The 16006-nt window shown below is 37.9% G+C and overlaps 1 protein-coding gene across 2 annotated transcripts in view; it reads right to left on the bottom strand.

Annotated features, from left to right (window-relative positions):
- Positions 1–16006, bottom strand: part of LOC132847463 (adhesion G protein-coupled receptor A1) — a 188082-nt gene that overhangs the window by 86789 nt on the left and 85287 nt on the right. For both annotated transcript variants that reach the window (XM_060872760.1, XM_060872761.1), the window contains 2 exons: positions 13607–13768; positions 12253–12426 (listed from right to left, as the gene is read on the bottom strand). In XM_060872760.1, coding sequence (XP_060728743.1) covers positions 12253–12426; positions 13607–13768 — 336 coding nt within the window. The remainder of the gene's footprint in view (positions 1–12252; positions 12427–13606; positions 13769–16006) is intronic.

The following is a 16006-nucleotide window of genomic DNA, read 5'->3' as shown; positions in this document are numbered from 1 at the left end:
GGAGAGATGTAGAGAACTTTAGGACAAGAGAGATGAAAAAACAAACCCCCAGAGTAACCAGTAATCCTGCTGGAAGTCTGCTGAGATTTTAGAGTTTACAACACACTTATTCATTTTGCGACCTCAAATAAAGTGCTGCTGTCTGACAAAAGAGCAGCTATATTTTTGTGATTGCATTACTGAGCAGTTAAACTTTTAAGATGTGTTAAGGCGCTGCCTGCCAAAATGTTCAGAAGATGTAGACGGAACAAAATGCACAAGGTTTACTCAAAAAAAATGTGTCATACATCTATCCTATTATACACATGTACAGCAACATGTACAACACTATGTGACATGGCATCTTAAGTGTAGCATCACTTTTATAAAGTCTGAAATCAGCATTCAGCATTTATGTCAATGGTGGTAATGAGAATTCTTTTTTATTGTTATTGAGGGTCTACGTTTGAGGCCCAGATAATAAAAAAGCACAAGCAACCAGAACAAAATTATCCAGCCTTATGACTGTTGGATAAAGACTGATCATGTGGTCAGAAAGAAAGAAAGAAAGAAAGAAAGAAAGAAAGAAAGAAAGAAAGAAAGAAAGAACCCTCTTGTTCATCTGACCAAGCTGACCTCCAAAACATATCATTACCTTTTACTCCATTTTATAATATATTACCTTTTGACTAATGAAAATTATTATGTAATAGAGACATAATATCACACTCCTGTATCACATTTTCTCTAGAGCCGTTGTCAAACCTTCAATCTTCCTGGACTGCATCACAATTTTAATGAGACCATATAATATATAATACCATATAATACCATATAATTAGGTGATAACAATAAGTCTATGGATTTTTTTTTTATGTTTTCATGAAATCTTTGCTCTGTTTAATTTTATTTCATTTGCTGGCAGTTGCTGTGATGAGAAACAAGATTAACTAGTTGTCCATTTCTGTATTTTAAGCCTCTAGACAGATACAGTACACTATAATCACAGAGATATTAAGGTGAGACCCGATAACGTAGCCTGCTGGAGACTTATTGCAGAAATATGAAAAGAAACATCGAACAGTATTTCTAGGAGACGGTGTAATCTCCCCATGCTATTGACATGTTATTTGAATCATTTTCAGTGGAAATGTCATAAACTTACTTTAAAGCAACATTATTAATAGCGCAAGATCAAGCAGATAGTAGACTGTGCCGTACCTGATTAAATAACACCGGACCTACATTAGCTGTCCCATGAGAACGCCACACTTCTTAATTTTAATTGTAAAGATAAGAAAAAACACTTTGTTTTGCATATTTCCCTCAAAAATGAATTCCTGGCTAAACAACAGCCAATCTCCAGTGTGTTTCCAAATCATTTTTGAAACAAGATTGACATTGATGTGAATTGCTGTGAATTCTATATAGTGTGAAAAATGATGCAGAGGCCAAGCAAAACGAGACCACGGCCTATATTTGGCGTGAGGGTCTTGGGATTGACACGTGCTCAAGACTGTCTGAGATGTGGTGCAACCTACTGGAGCCAGAAGACTGAAACAGATATTTAAAGCTTCACTCTGTATTTCACCAGTAATAGATAAAAAGCTTATCGGTATATAATACATATTGTCCGTTTGTTCCACAAGCTGACCGTGTAGAATGAAAATCGAAGGACAAACGAAATATTTATCCCACAGGCTGCAGGTCTTCAAGTTCAAATGCAATGACAGAAGACTTTAAACTACAAAAGAATTTTAATAAATGTAGCCTGTTGATGAACGTGTTCTATAATTATATAACCAGAAGTAAACATTGCAGCAAAGCTATCTTTAAATCAGAGAGTGTGTGTCTGAAAAAGCTGTGACAGCAGTTTTTGCTACGCCATACTGCTGCTTCATGGCAGGCTATCAGGCAGCAGTATCAGTTCACAGCCTTACAGAAACACACCGCATATCCACAATCAGCTCATCAGCCACCCCGGCAATGAAGACAACATAGGCCCGAGGGCCAGAGTAAAAGAGTTATAGAAAGAAGAGGAGAGAATGGAAAAATAAAGACAGAGACTGAACTGCAGGCTTGTGTAGAATACAGTCAGTGTTAGCGCAGGTGTAATGGAGGAAACTGAATCAAAAACACAGAGGCAGGAGAAGAAAGGATCCAGAAAGCGACAGATGAAACAGCAGGGGGATAGAAGTAGGCTGGGGTAAGTGGAATTTTTAGAAAGTGAAATGTTATTGTGTCCAAAACAGACAACACAGACACCCACCACCCTCTCACACACCCTCTTTTTTTGGTCTGACACAAATGGAGAGAACACCCAGGGGGCTCCATCAGTCTGCAGAGTAGTGGCCTTTGTTTTGCCTGTCTCTATCTCTCGTCTCCCCCCCTTCTCCATTCTCTCTCCCTCTCTCTCTCTCACTCACTCACTCTCACACGCACACACATACACACAACACACACAGATTGTCTGAGAGAAACAGTCTGCTTTCCCAGCCTTCAGCATCCTGATGTTCTCTTTGCACACTCATAGCCCGGTTTCCTCTCAGCACTAAAGTGAGTGCAAACTAGAAAATAGTGAGAGGGAGGGAGATGTATTTTTAATATCCCTCTGCAGAACACAAATATCCGGTGCATGAATGCATATGCACAGATTCACACACACACACACACACACACACACGTACTCACGCACGCACAATCAAGCTGGCAGATGCAAAAACTCAGAAAAGCAAGCCGATAAGTGAAAGTGCCTTCTTTCTCACTTCTGTCATCCTTCCTTAGTTGAAACTCTTTCACACCACAAACACACAACACTAATAGTCCCTCTTATACACACACACACACACACACACACACACACACACACACACACACACCACTAATAGTCTTTTTTGCGCTCTCTCTCTCTCTCTCTCTCTCTCTCTCTCTCACACACACACACCACTAATAGTCTTTCTCTCTCTCTCTCTCTCTCTCTCTCTCTCTCTCTCTCTCTCTCTCACACACACACACACACACACACCACTAAGTCTTTCTCTATCTCTCTCTCTCTCTCTCTCTCTCTCACACACACACACACACACCACTAATAGTCTTTCTCTCTCTCTCTCTCTCTCTCTCACACACACACACACACACACACCACACAACAGTATGAATTTACTATGGATTTAATCTTAAGCTTGTTATCAGAAATAACACTAAAGCCGAGAGGACATCTGATTTAGCTGATGCAGACTGAAGGGTGCCTTATTTCTGCATTTTAGTCTGAGATGCATACAAAGCCCATCAACAGTGCAACACTCCCACTCATCCTCCCCTGAGAGTCTGCTGTGAAGATGTGCGCAGACACAGAAGTCAGGAGGGACCTGTTTTAACCATATTATATTGTGATGCCTTGGGGATCTTTTAAAGTTACATCCAGTAGCAAAGCACACATTTAGAAAGTCTCAAAAAATCAGCACAAGATATATGTAATCTGTAACAGCAGTCTGCTAGTACACAACACATCTGAATCTGGTTAATGGCATGTAAATCGATATTAATGATCCTGATCAAGGACTCATCTGCGGTTCTTTGGCATCACTGGAAAGTGAACTCACAACGATCCAGTCCGCTACAGAGTCACTGCCTCAGGGTGGAAGTAGTTATTTTGATGCAGTATGACACGAGACAAAAATGCTTATTATTCCCTTCTGTTTAATAAGGACATCTGCAGTAGGTTTTATTACAATTTCAAATGTCACACTTGTTAAAAATATAATCAAGGAAACTGAAAGCTTGGGTTCGATGCTGAACTAACTTCAGCACATTATTACAACCTCGAGCTGCCGCTGATGGAAACATCCAGTTCTGCTCCTTTGCATGCACATACATTTGCTGTGGATTGTATGTATGAAGCATGTTAAGTGTTTTTGTTATCTCTAATAAGTGCTGATGAAGCACTCCATTCTGAATCTGCAATAGATAATGAACATATTTAGGACTTGTCTTTGTATGGACATGTAGCTAGGGCTGTGAAATTATTATATGTTTTAATATGAAAATTTGGCTAAAATTTGAAAATATTGAAGATATGTGCTGAGAGGTCAATGTTTTTCTGTGTCGATTCATCAATTCCATCACCTTCAGTGATCTGTCATGTCATTCCAAATGCTGAAATCTATTTCCTAGCAAACAATGTGGCCTACAGACATGGCTGCCATGGGCAAACATCTACACACAAACAGACACACACACAAACAGTCATGAGCCTCTGTTAATTGGCTAATTGTAGCTCAGTGTTTAAGGCTATTGAGTGGAAGGTTGTGAGTTTGAATCCCAGTACCACCAGGTTGCTTCTAGTGGGCTCTTGAGCAAGGTCCTTAACCCTCCATTGTATAAAAATGCAATAAATTAGATAAATGTACATTGCTCTGGATAAGGGCACCTTGCAAAATGCTGTAAATGATTAAACATAGATGTGGTTCACAAGTGGCTCTGGTTTCCCTGCTGAAAAATCCAGCATAAACCAGCATGAATTCTATGCTGGTCCAGGCTGGTTTTTACTGGTTCATGCTGGTATAGTGCTGGTATAATGCTGGTCAGTGCTGGTATAGTGCTGGTATAGATGGGTGGCCAGCATAGTCATGGTGTTTTCAAGTAAAACGGGGCTGGTGTAGCTGGTTAACCAGTATGATCTTGCTGGAATGAGCTTTATGGGAACAACCTTTATTTTTGCTTGTGTATGTTTCTATGTAACACATTAATATAAGATTAAAACACAATATATTGGAATATATTTAATTATAAGTGTGTTTTTTCTTTTGCTCCCTCTTTTGAATAAAGAACTGAAATAAAAAAGCTCAAAAAACTTTGAATAACAAAGAATAAAAACATTTAAAATTCGTTCGTTAGGGATTAAAGTGTGAAATTAAATTAGAAATTAAATATAGTAATACCAACAAATGTTGACTTCCCGGGCTCACAGAGAGAAGCAGCATATAAATCATACAGAATGATGGTTTTTGAAATATAACCATAATATAATATAATATAATATAATATAATATATATATATATACATATATAATCCATTTGTCTCAATTAAGAGGTAGTTAAGTTGTTTTTTTTTTTTTTAGTAAAGCGGTAATGTGAAGAGATATTAACCAGCATCAGCGTTGCTATGCTACCTTTAAAGCAACTATGTTCATTCATTCATTCATTCATTCATTCATTCATTTTCTACCGCTTATCCGAACTACCTCGGGTCACGGGGAGCCTGTGCCTATCTCAGGCGTCATCGGGCATCAAGGCAGGATACACCCTGGACGGAGTGCCAACCCATCGCAGGGCACACACACACTCTCATTCACTCACACAATCACACACTACGGACAATTTTCCAGAGATGCCAATCAACCTACCATGCATGTCTTTGGACCGGGGGAGGAAACCGGAGTACCCGGAGGAAACCCCCAAGGCATGGGGAGAACATGCAAACTCCACACACACAAGGCGGAGGCGGGAATCGAACCCCCAACCCTGGAGGTGTGAGGCGAACCTGCTAACCACTGAGCCACCATGCCCCCAGCAACTATGTTCACGAAGGTAAATATAGTTCCTGCACTTTCCAAAAATAAATCTCGCAATGTTTTCGACTACATTATATACCTTACAGTGTTTATCGAAATTAGTATAAGTGCACCTGTTCCAGATCATCATGTTTTTGACCGTAATTAGGATTTTGTTTTGGGGTAAATAAAAAGCTTCCGCTTCGCTTCTACACGATGAATCTGCTGATCACTGGGAATCAGAATGTTTGCGTACGTGAGGTACCTGCAACTACCGGCAACTAGCGAAATTAAGGACTTTAACTACGACATGTTTGACCAAACTCAGGTTTATTGGGTACGATGGAAGCAAGACTTCTTCAGGGCACAAATACTGATGCTTAAAGGTATGTAACTTAAGCAGTAGCCGTTTTATCGTAACTCGTTCACTGAACAATATAAACAAATGTATAGTTATGTATATATAGTTTTTTTCTTATTTTGTTTCTATAATTTTTCAGAGAATAAAGAAGATATAGAGCAGGAGTTGTCTAAAGGCAAATGACTCCGGGTAGCACCTCTTAAAAAAACATGGTCATCGACACCTCATACTGTACTACTTGTTCCTCACTAAAAGAGAGAGCGGAAGCTAAGTGTGTCGTAAAGGTTATATTGTGTAACGTTATTTGTGCACGTGTGTATATTACATATATAAATATTTGTATATAATATTTATATACATATAAAGAAAGCCATGTAAATGATAGGAACATCCAGAATGTTTTTCTTTATTAAAAAGTGAATTACAATTCTCTAGAAAATTGTCTTGGTCTTTATTTAACTATGAATATGCACTAAGAAATGTGATATGTAACAAATGGGTTTTGTTGTGGTCTTGCTGGGATTATACTAGCATCCAAAAGACAACATATGTTGACCAGCACACCACCATCCCAGGCTGGTCGGCCAGCACACCAGCAACCAGCATACCACCATCCCAGGCTGGTCGGCCAGCACACCAGCAACCAGCATACCACCATCCCAGGCTGGTCGGCCAGCACACCAGCAACCAGCACCTAATGCTGAAACAGCATACCACCATCCCAAGCTGGTCCCGGCATGCAAAACATACCTTATGCTGGACCAGCAATGCTGTTTTTTTTAGCAGGGTTGTTGATCAGAGAATTGGGGTTCAAGCCCCAGCACTGCCAAGATGCCCCTGTTGGGCCCTTGAGCAAGGTCCTTAACCCTCTCTGCTTCAGGAGTGCTATATCATGGCTGACCACAACATTCAAAGTTTGGATATGTAAAGAAAATTTTTTGCTGTGCTGTAATGTATGCATAATGTGACAAATAAAGGCTTTTATTCTTTTTGGTTTTCTCAGTATCTTCAGTATTTCTGGTTTTCTCCTTTACTCTCCCTTTGCCTGGTTTGTTGATCTTTTGTCTATTGCTTCCATTTTGACCTAGAGTTTGCTGGAAGGTTCTGTACCTTTTGTCATAGTGTGTATTAAACTGCCAAACTTGCATTTGTATCCACCTCAGTATTTGTGTTCTGACAATTACATCACAGACTGACTCCTATCTTCCCAGCTACATGTCTGTACAGTCCAGCAGGATCATCCAGATTCATGCTAGTTAATGGATGCTCACTATTCCAGTCGGCTGTATGCATGCCAGGCGAATGCGCTTGAAATCACACAATTGTAATAAACTAATAAATAACAAGGATTTAACAAATGCATTGTATTGCGTTGCAAAAAAAATAAAAATTTAATGTAATGTAGTCAAATTTAATGTAGTCGAATGTCTCTAGTATTTCCCATTCTATGTTTTCAATACACCAATAATAAGATTGAGATTAAACCTATTTTTAGATGTTTCTATTAATTTAAAGTGTGCAATTCTTTGTTTTACTGGCAGATCATGCTTTTTGAATTTTAAGCAAAATCATCTGCAAATAAAACCTGAAATGAGTAAAAGGATTTATAATAATCACATATTAAGAGATAATAGATACATTTGCTTATATTCAAGAAATTTTCTCTTGCTAAGATACTTTTCTCAGTTTTATAGTTTGAGTAGTATTTTTAGAACATTAACTTATTTTCATAAAAAAATAAACAAACTACGTTACAATGGCAATGTCTCAAAACTTTCTGAACTGACAGCCAGAAAAGCTGAAATATCTCTTAAAATCCTGTTTACAGTCCCAGTGTCCCACACAAAACTGCAATTTTCTTCTCAGCAGACATTTTCCAATACTATACAGAATAGGAGGGCTTCATTTTTAATTTGTCTGATTCCTCTCACGGTTACGTCTTCATGTCGTCTCAGGGAGTTTTTCCTCACCGCTGTCACCTCTGGCTCATTTATTAGGGATTTAAATCTACGTCTAAATTTCTGTCGAGCTTCTTTCTGACACTGTCTAAAATTTTATTAATAAAATGTCATTTTATTGACAACATAAAAAACATAAAAAAGAAAGACAAACAATATGTATTCTGTCATAAAAATTACTGGCCATGACTTTAGATTTAAATGTTATGAATGCATGTCTCGATATATTTGCAACTGCTGAATGTTTGGTACTGTATAAGGGAGCCTCAAGCATACTGCCATGTTGGTGTGTTGACGAGTCTGTGTGGCAGATTAGTGAGAACTGGAAATGTGTTATTAGTTCAGCTTTCCTCTGCACTCCTACTGCTGTTCTTTGCATAAAAGCACTGCATAAGCACAAACACATGCATACAGACACATGCATACAGACACACACACCTGGTTTAAAATATTAATACATCAGTTCAGCCTGCTAGCTGCCTCACAATAGTGTACACATGTAGGGGAAGTTAGAAGGAGGATTTGTCATTTGGGACAGGTCCCCAGGAGGGCAGATTGGAGGGTACTGATTGAAAGTGACAGGTACACAAGGACGCAGCATCTATCAGGGGCCATGGTCAGCATTTCCTGACTACAGATTAAGAACAAACACACACACACAAACAGACACACACACATATAGCTTGACCGTTTAAGACTTGCAAATATTTAGTACCAACATAAAAGAATAGACCACAAGCACTAAAATATAATCCATAACAGTTTAATGTGTTTAGTTTTTATGGATGAGAGGACTTCCTTCAATCTGTCCTCCTCATTTCACCATCAATCATTTTTGACATGAAAAATTTGACACTAATTTTCTTGTTCCAGCTTGTGTGGTGGTTTGATGAATAAGGATGTTAAATATCTATCTGTCTGTCTGCCTGTCTGTCTGTCCTATCTATCTATACCCCAACCACACACACACACACACACATAGGTAGAGGGTAGGTAGGGCCTCCCACTGCTCTCAGTACAACCTCAATTATTCATGGCATGGATTCCACAGGATGTTGGAAGCATTCCTTTGAGACTCTAGTCCATATTGACATGATTGCATCAAACAATTCCTACAGATTTTTCAGATGCGCTTTCATGCTGCAAATCTCCCATTCTACCACATCCCAAAGGTATTTTGTGGGATTTGATCGGGTGACCAGGAAGGTCTCTGAAGAACACTGAACTCATCGTCATCGACCTGGGTGCATTTTCATGCTTAAAGTCATTATAAGATAGTAAATTTTGGTCATGAAGAGAGACACATGGTCAGCAACAATACTCAAAAAGTCTATGGTATTCAAGTGATGATTGGTATTAACAGGAACAAAGTGTGCCAAGAAAACATTCCCCTACACATTACACTACCACAACCAGCCAGGGCTGTTCATACAAGGCAGTTTGGGCCCATGGGCTTATCTCTGTTCCTCAGTAGAAAAAAAGTATTAAGTATTAGTATAGTGTTCCCAATAAAGTACTCAATGAGTCCATGCCTTTCATTTTAGCACTGAAGGTGCTTAATACTGTGGTATAAACAAATATTGGTTAATAAAATGTGTTGTATTACCATCTGCTTAAAAATGTGTGTAAATTCTACAAAGGATTTAATGCTGTTCATAGGCCATTGAAATTGAAATAACAGATGAAGTCCAAATCTTTAGTAAAATGTGTGACTTATGCTAGTCAAAAGTGTATTCCAGGAGCCCGCACATCTGTAGTTTATTTATGTGAGTTAGGGTTGTGGTGGAGTTGGAGTCTATCCCAGGAACACTGGGCATGAGGAGGAATAGCTGAAATAAATGACTTCTTATAAATCTGTTTCTAAAACAGTGTTCTTTGGCCTAACTTGACAGAGAGAGAGAGTGTGTGTGTGAGCGAGAGAGAGAGAGAGAGAGAGAGAGAGAGAGAGAGAGAGAGAGAGAGAGAGAGAGAGAGAGAGAGAGAGAGAGAGAGAGAGATTGAGAGAGAGAGAGATGATCGAAGCCTATAACAAGAAAACAGGGCAAAATGTGAGACAATTGACTATAGATGTTACAACACACACACTTACACACTCCTTTACACTTTGAAGCCTTTTTGAGTGGAAATTCGTATTTGCATTAACATTTATGGTATTTAGCAGATACCCTTATGCAGAGTGAGTTACATTTTATCTCACTTTTATTACAACTGAGCAGTTGAGGGTTAAGGGCCCATCAGAGACAGATTAGTGGTCCTGGGTCAGTAGACAATCAACATACTGGAAGAAATTGCAGAGAACCATTACACAAACATTAATCCAAGGACCCTGAGACTGTGAGGCAGCACCTTGCCACTAGGAATGGTATTGAATTGTTAGCTCAGTGATGAAGACATTAACTACTTGGAAATCTGTGAGTTTAAGTTGCTAGACCACCGCATAAACTGCCACTGCTGGGCCCTTAACCCTCAATGGCTCAAGTTGTATAAATGAGATAAATCTAAGTTGCTTTGTGTAAAGGTGTCTGCCAAATGCTGTAAATGTGTGCTACCCCTTACATCACCATGTTACTTTAGTTGTGTCTTGATCCCTCACTGTACATATAATGGCTACGGATAGTTCAACTATTTCCTTGCAATTATGTGCCACATGAAATATGTGGAAAAAATATTTGCTTATGTGTTGGCAACAATATCAACTCATCTAGTCAGTCTAGGGTGGAGTGTGACATACAGTAATAGTACCACAACCCCAACATGTAAGAAAGGCATTTTAGTTGTACAATCTGGTCTGTATCTGGGTGTGGAATTCCACAAAGTATTCTTAGACAAATATCATCATTACATAGTGTTCCTGCAATGTGGATGAAGGCCGGATGGCCAAGTAAATTAAACCTGATAAAGCATTGGCATTGGTACAGCACCAACTATTTTCTTCTGTGGATGATTACCTATTTATTTGCTTTCAGTCCAAAACCTTCCAAACAAACACTGTTTCCCACATATCAAGCCTAATGAGATGTCATTGTTTAGGACAAAATGTCAGCAAATGTTGCTGAATAACAAGACCAAAATAGGCAATTCTGCTTAATCAGCTATTGTCCAAAATATGCACATATGTATTTTATAAAGCAACAATGTCTAAGGGTGACAAGAGAGCTGTCAGTTTACAGAGCATACACTATATGAACCATCTGAATACGTTTACTTCAGTAATTATCAATTCAGTTCAGAACAACTGATTCTTTTTGCTCAAAGAGTGTTATCATCCCTGACATTTAAATGGGGTCTACAGTGAGCTTTTTCTTAAAAAAAAAAAAAAGAAACTACATTGAATGCTTTGAACATTGAACCCTTTCTCACAGTATACTGGCATTCCATTCCTCTGTTTTAATGAAAATCAACTTCTCATACTCTCAATCAGCATAAACAAATTATTGAAATTATTTTATATGAATAGTCAGGATACTGTTGGGTTACTGTGTGTATAATACTGCGACTATGTGTATTGTGACTACTGGTGAGCAGGGTGATGGGAAAGAGGATTGGACTGAGCCACCTGCTGGGCAAGCAATTCACACCTCTCCAGAATAACACTGTCACAGAGGTACCACAGACAGCACAACTAAAGCTCTGAATCATGGTATAACTGTCAGAATTAAATTGTCATTTATAAACACTCTAGGCTATGTTAAAAAATGAATGCTTATAAAATCCGCAAATTCCTAAAGCTTTGAGTGGCTACTTTTATATGAGCCATAAACCACTATTGTGTAAAGTTATAACACAAATTATTCAATCCTGAACAGGAGCACCCCAAAACCGTCAGAAATTTCATTGGCCTCTGGTAAAAAAAAGACTTTAAGGGTTTCCCAGAAAGAAAGCAAAAAAACCCTTTAGGCTGCTAAGGAATGTAGACATAAAAATAAAATAAAATAAAAAAAAGAAGAAAAGGAAATGGGCCTTAAGTTTCCTTAAGTAACCTCTCTGTACAAACAGGAAGAAAGCAATTGAAGTAAATCTGTTTCAGACATATAGCCTTGCTGTGACTTTGGCTGTGTTTGGATCAATTCCAAAATTTAATAGGTTCACATGCTGGTTACAATGATAAATCTTACAAACATTCAGCCACACGCTCTTGTGATACTGCACTAACAAAATCTCAGATGAACACAGGAACAACCTGTAAATATTATCTGGTCAAGGCATAAAAATGAGAAGAATTTATTCAATGCAAAAGAGAAACTAAGCCCATGTGAAAAACAGCATATTCAGTGAACTTGACTAGAGCAAGTGACTTCGGTCAAATGGTTTTAAAGTGGAGACATTAGCAAAGTGACATTCACCAGCGGGTTCTATTTTTATGCAAATAGAGCAGCTAGCTATGGGTGTTAACACTTACCTGACTGAGCTGGTCGGTGAGTGATCCTGTGACATTGGTTGCATGGCATCTGAAGTTGAGGAGAGAAACCCCAGGACCAGTATTCAGACCTGGATTAGCTACCACCGTACACAACAAACCCATGAGACTTGAAGGCCTAATCACAAAGGCCTCCAGAGCTATGTTAGCAGAGACCTGCATAAACAAAGAAATAGAGAAAGGAATTAGAGTTTGACACAGAGAGAGAGAGAGAGAGCAAGAAAAATGAAAAGAAAAGCAGGGTGGCTGATGACCTAGTTTCTTCCTAGTTGTTTGTCACTCATTTGGGCTGAATGAGGCAAGGACTTCTCTGATTATAGAAATATGCAATGAGTAAACAACACATTAGACACTGGGCAAACTGTAACCTAGATAAACAACGTGCAAATTAATGAGGGTGGATCGTAGGGGCAGGAAACATGCAAGCAAGTATAAAAGTAGGTTGAATGAAGGACATTGTCCATACTCTATGATTTTATAAATATTTATATCACAGTGCTATTGAGTTCTTGAATCTGACTGGTCAGAAGGTGTTGATTAATTATACCAGCAGCTATGACAGTTGTGCTTTTTGAAATTCAATCCACATGTACGTATTAATGCTCATGCAGATTCTTCAGGGAAAGTTCTTTTTTGTCTTCTTATCTTTGAGAGAGGGATGGGGGCAGACATGGGATGACTATTTGGAGCTATTTATATCTGTTATAAGTGATGCAGTTCTTTAAAAAAATATATATGTATATATGTCCTGATTTTTTCCCTCTTATACAACAGAAATTTGTCAATGATTTAAATATATATATATATATATATATATATATATATATATATATATATATATATATATATATATAAAAAATATGTATTTTTATTTTTTTTTTTTTAAATCATTGACAAATTTCTGTTGTATAAGAGGGAAAAAATCAGGACATGCCGGTGTTGGAAAATAATCAACTTAACGTAAGAACAGTAACTAACACACTAGACTGTTGATTATTTTTAATTTAAAGCATGTCCTGAAGTGTTTTATTATGTACTCAGTTCCCATACAAACTCAAGTTAATTGTACATGTAGAAACAAGTATTTAACAACACACATTTATGTTTACTGTAATGTATTTTATATGCTTGTATTTATGTTTATGGATTGCTCTTGAGCTGTCCTTACTCTGAATGATTTGGAAATTGAGGGAATATTATTCCATTACCTATGAGATGTCCCCTCTATGAGAGAACATGAAAATGTACAAAAGGCATAATGTATTCATGTATTACCCTTGAGAAGTTCAATGTGAGTAAATTTGATTTTGTACAAGAAGCTGTATTACTGCTTTACCTTTGAGATGTTCTGGCTGTGTGTGTTGAAGGTGAGGTCTGCAATGCGCTCAACACACTGTACAATACGTGTGCAGGCTCGAGCTTCGTTCTGAGCCATCCACAGGATGTGCTCCTCTACCTGCATCATGTTGCTTGCAATGTCAGACACGTAGTCCCCTAGCTGGAGGGAAGAGCAAGATAAACAACACATCCCTGATTAATAATAAGCAAGATTATAATATAATACAGGGCTAAGACCTTATACAATCAGATTCGATTGGAAAAACAAATTCCATAGAGTCTGTGATTTTTGGTTATGCTGATGTTACATAAGTGATTGAGTGACTGGAATGATTTAATTAATAAATAAATCCTAGGTGGATCATGTAATATATGCATATATCCATTCTTCAGTAACTCCTTTATGCTGATTAAGGTCATGGTGGAGCTGTAGCATAGCCCCAGATTGAGCCGAGACTACACCCTGAAGTGTTCATCACACATATACACACACGTACAGACACACATACATGCTCAACACGCCGTAATTTAGAGTTTCCAATCAACCCTGTTTTTGAAAGGTGGAAGGTGACCTGAGAACCCAATGGAAATAATCATAGACAGAAAATTTTGATAAATGTCTTCATGCCTGTCACAAGTGCTCAAGAGCTTTGAAGGTGTGCTGTGGTATCTGATACCAGCAGTATATCCTTAAAGTCCTGTTAGTTGAAGTGGGGCATCTATGGGTCTCACATAGACTTGTTTTTATAGCACATCCCAGAGATGCTTAATTGGATTGAGATCTGGGGAATTTGGAATCAAAGTCACCACCCTGAAGTCTCTGTCATGCTCCTTAAGCCATCCCTGGACATACAGTGTGGCAGGGAACAGTATCTTGCTGAAAGAAGACACTGCTATTAGGGAATAATGTTGCATGAAGTGGTGTACTTGGCCTTACCAGTAACATCTTTTCCAAGATTTATTAGTTTTATTTTAATTATTATGACGATTAGTGTCTTTGTTACCAAAACAGACAAATACACTAATCCTCATTCATTCATTCATTCATTCATTCATCTTCTACCGCTTATCCGAGCTTCTCAGGTCACGGGGAGCCTGTGCCTATCTCAGGCGTCATCGGGCATCTACACTACACTAATCCTATTGGTATAAAATTACTACAAATAGAAAACAAAGCTGTTGAAAAAAGTGGTAAAATTGTATTCAGAAATTATTTAATTTTGCTTATTTTATTTTATTAAACTGTATAATTTATTAACCCCGTAAGCACTTTCTCTCAACCATATAATGTTGCTGAGTAAGTGAGCTAACTATGTTTCCAAGCAATGATAAGTTTCCAAAATCAAGAAATCTACTATAAAGTTGGAAATTCTGCAGAAACATGGCAACACTTCCTAAAATTAAATTTATGACACATTACCTACCATATAATGGCTTCATCTATGGTTAAATCCCTAGCATTCAAAACTCTTAAATTTATAATCTATATTTCCACCATATTTTAGATTATATTTACATCATCATTTAATTTTTAATGTGCCTGCTTTTTAACACACTCTTGTTATTCATTCACACTATATCACACTGTGTGGGGTATGAGAACCTGTGAAAAGTTCTGTGGGTAAACACAAACTTTATAGCAAGTTTAACTCAAAACGGAGAAAATTCTCTTAAATGTTCTCTTAAATGTTCTCTTAAGTGTTCCATCAAGACATGGTCTCCAGAAGTCCTCAAAAGGTGTTCTGTGGTATCTGGCACCAGCAGCAGATCCTATAAGTTCTGAATGGATCGGACATGGACACATTTGTCCAGCACATCCCACAGATCTCAGGGTAGAATCAATACACTCATTCATGCCACATCTGGGAAAGTTTTTTTTCTACCCTACACTTTATGCTGTAAAAGGTTCTATGAAAAAATACAACCCAATAGCACACCGTCTGTCAGTTAACAAACTTTACAGCAAGTATAAGTCAAAATGCACTCGGTGACAGAGCCTGACAGAGACAGAAGACTAAAATAAGTGTTGGACTTAATAAACCATCAAGTCTTTTTTAACTAGAAGCCAGGTGCTATAAATCATCACCGTGAACTGAATGATCCGGTTGTGATAAATGTTCTCAACAACTCGCAAAATATTATAACAAAGGCTGCTTATGATCATGAAACTTAGTTTACACAACTATTTAATGAATGTCAGGCTCTTAGACTCCACTGTGTTGTCTCCTACATGACAGCTAACAAACTCAACATAGCTTGAATTAATTCATACTTTTTATTTGCCTAAATATAACACACATCTGGCAGCTGCAATGCGGATGCTGTTTATGCATTATTTAAAGGATATGAATAGAAATATTTCCGTCTAGAAAAAAAGATTTAAATGTATACTCATTTG

This window comes from Tachysurus vachellii, chromosome 6 (genome assembly GCF_030014155.1).
Source record: "Tachysurus vachellii isolate PV-2020 chromosome 6, HZAU_Pvac_v1, whole genome shotgun sequence".
Taxonomy (NCBI): Eukaryota; Metazoa; Chordata; class Actinopteri; order Siluriformes; family Bagridae; genus Tachysurus; species Tachysurus vachellii.
Note: the sequence above shows the minus strand (reverse complement) of the source record. Positions and strands in the feature narration are given on the sequence as shown.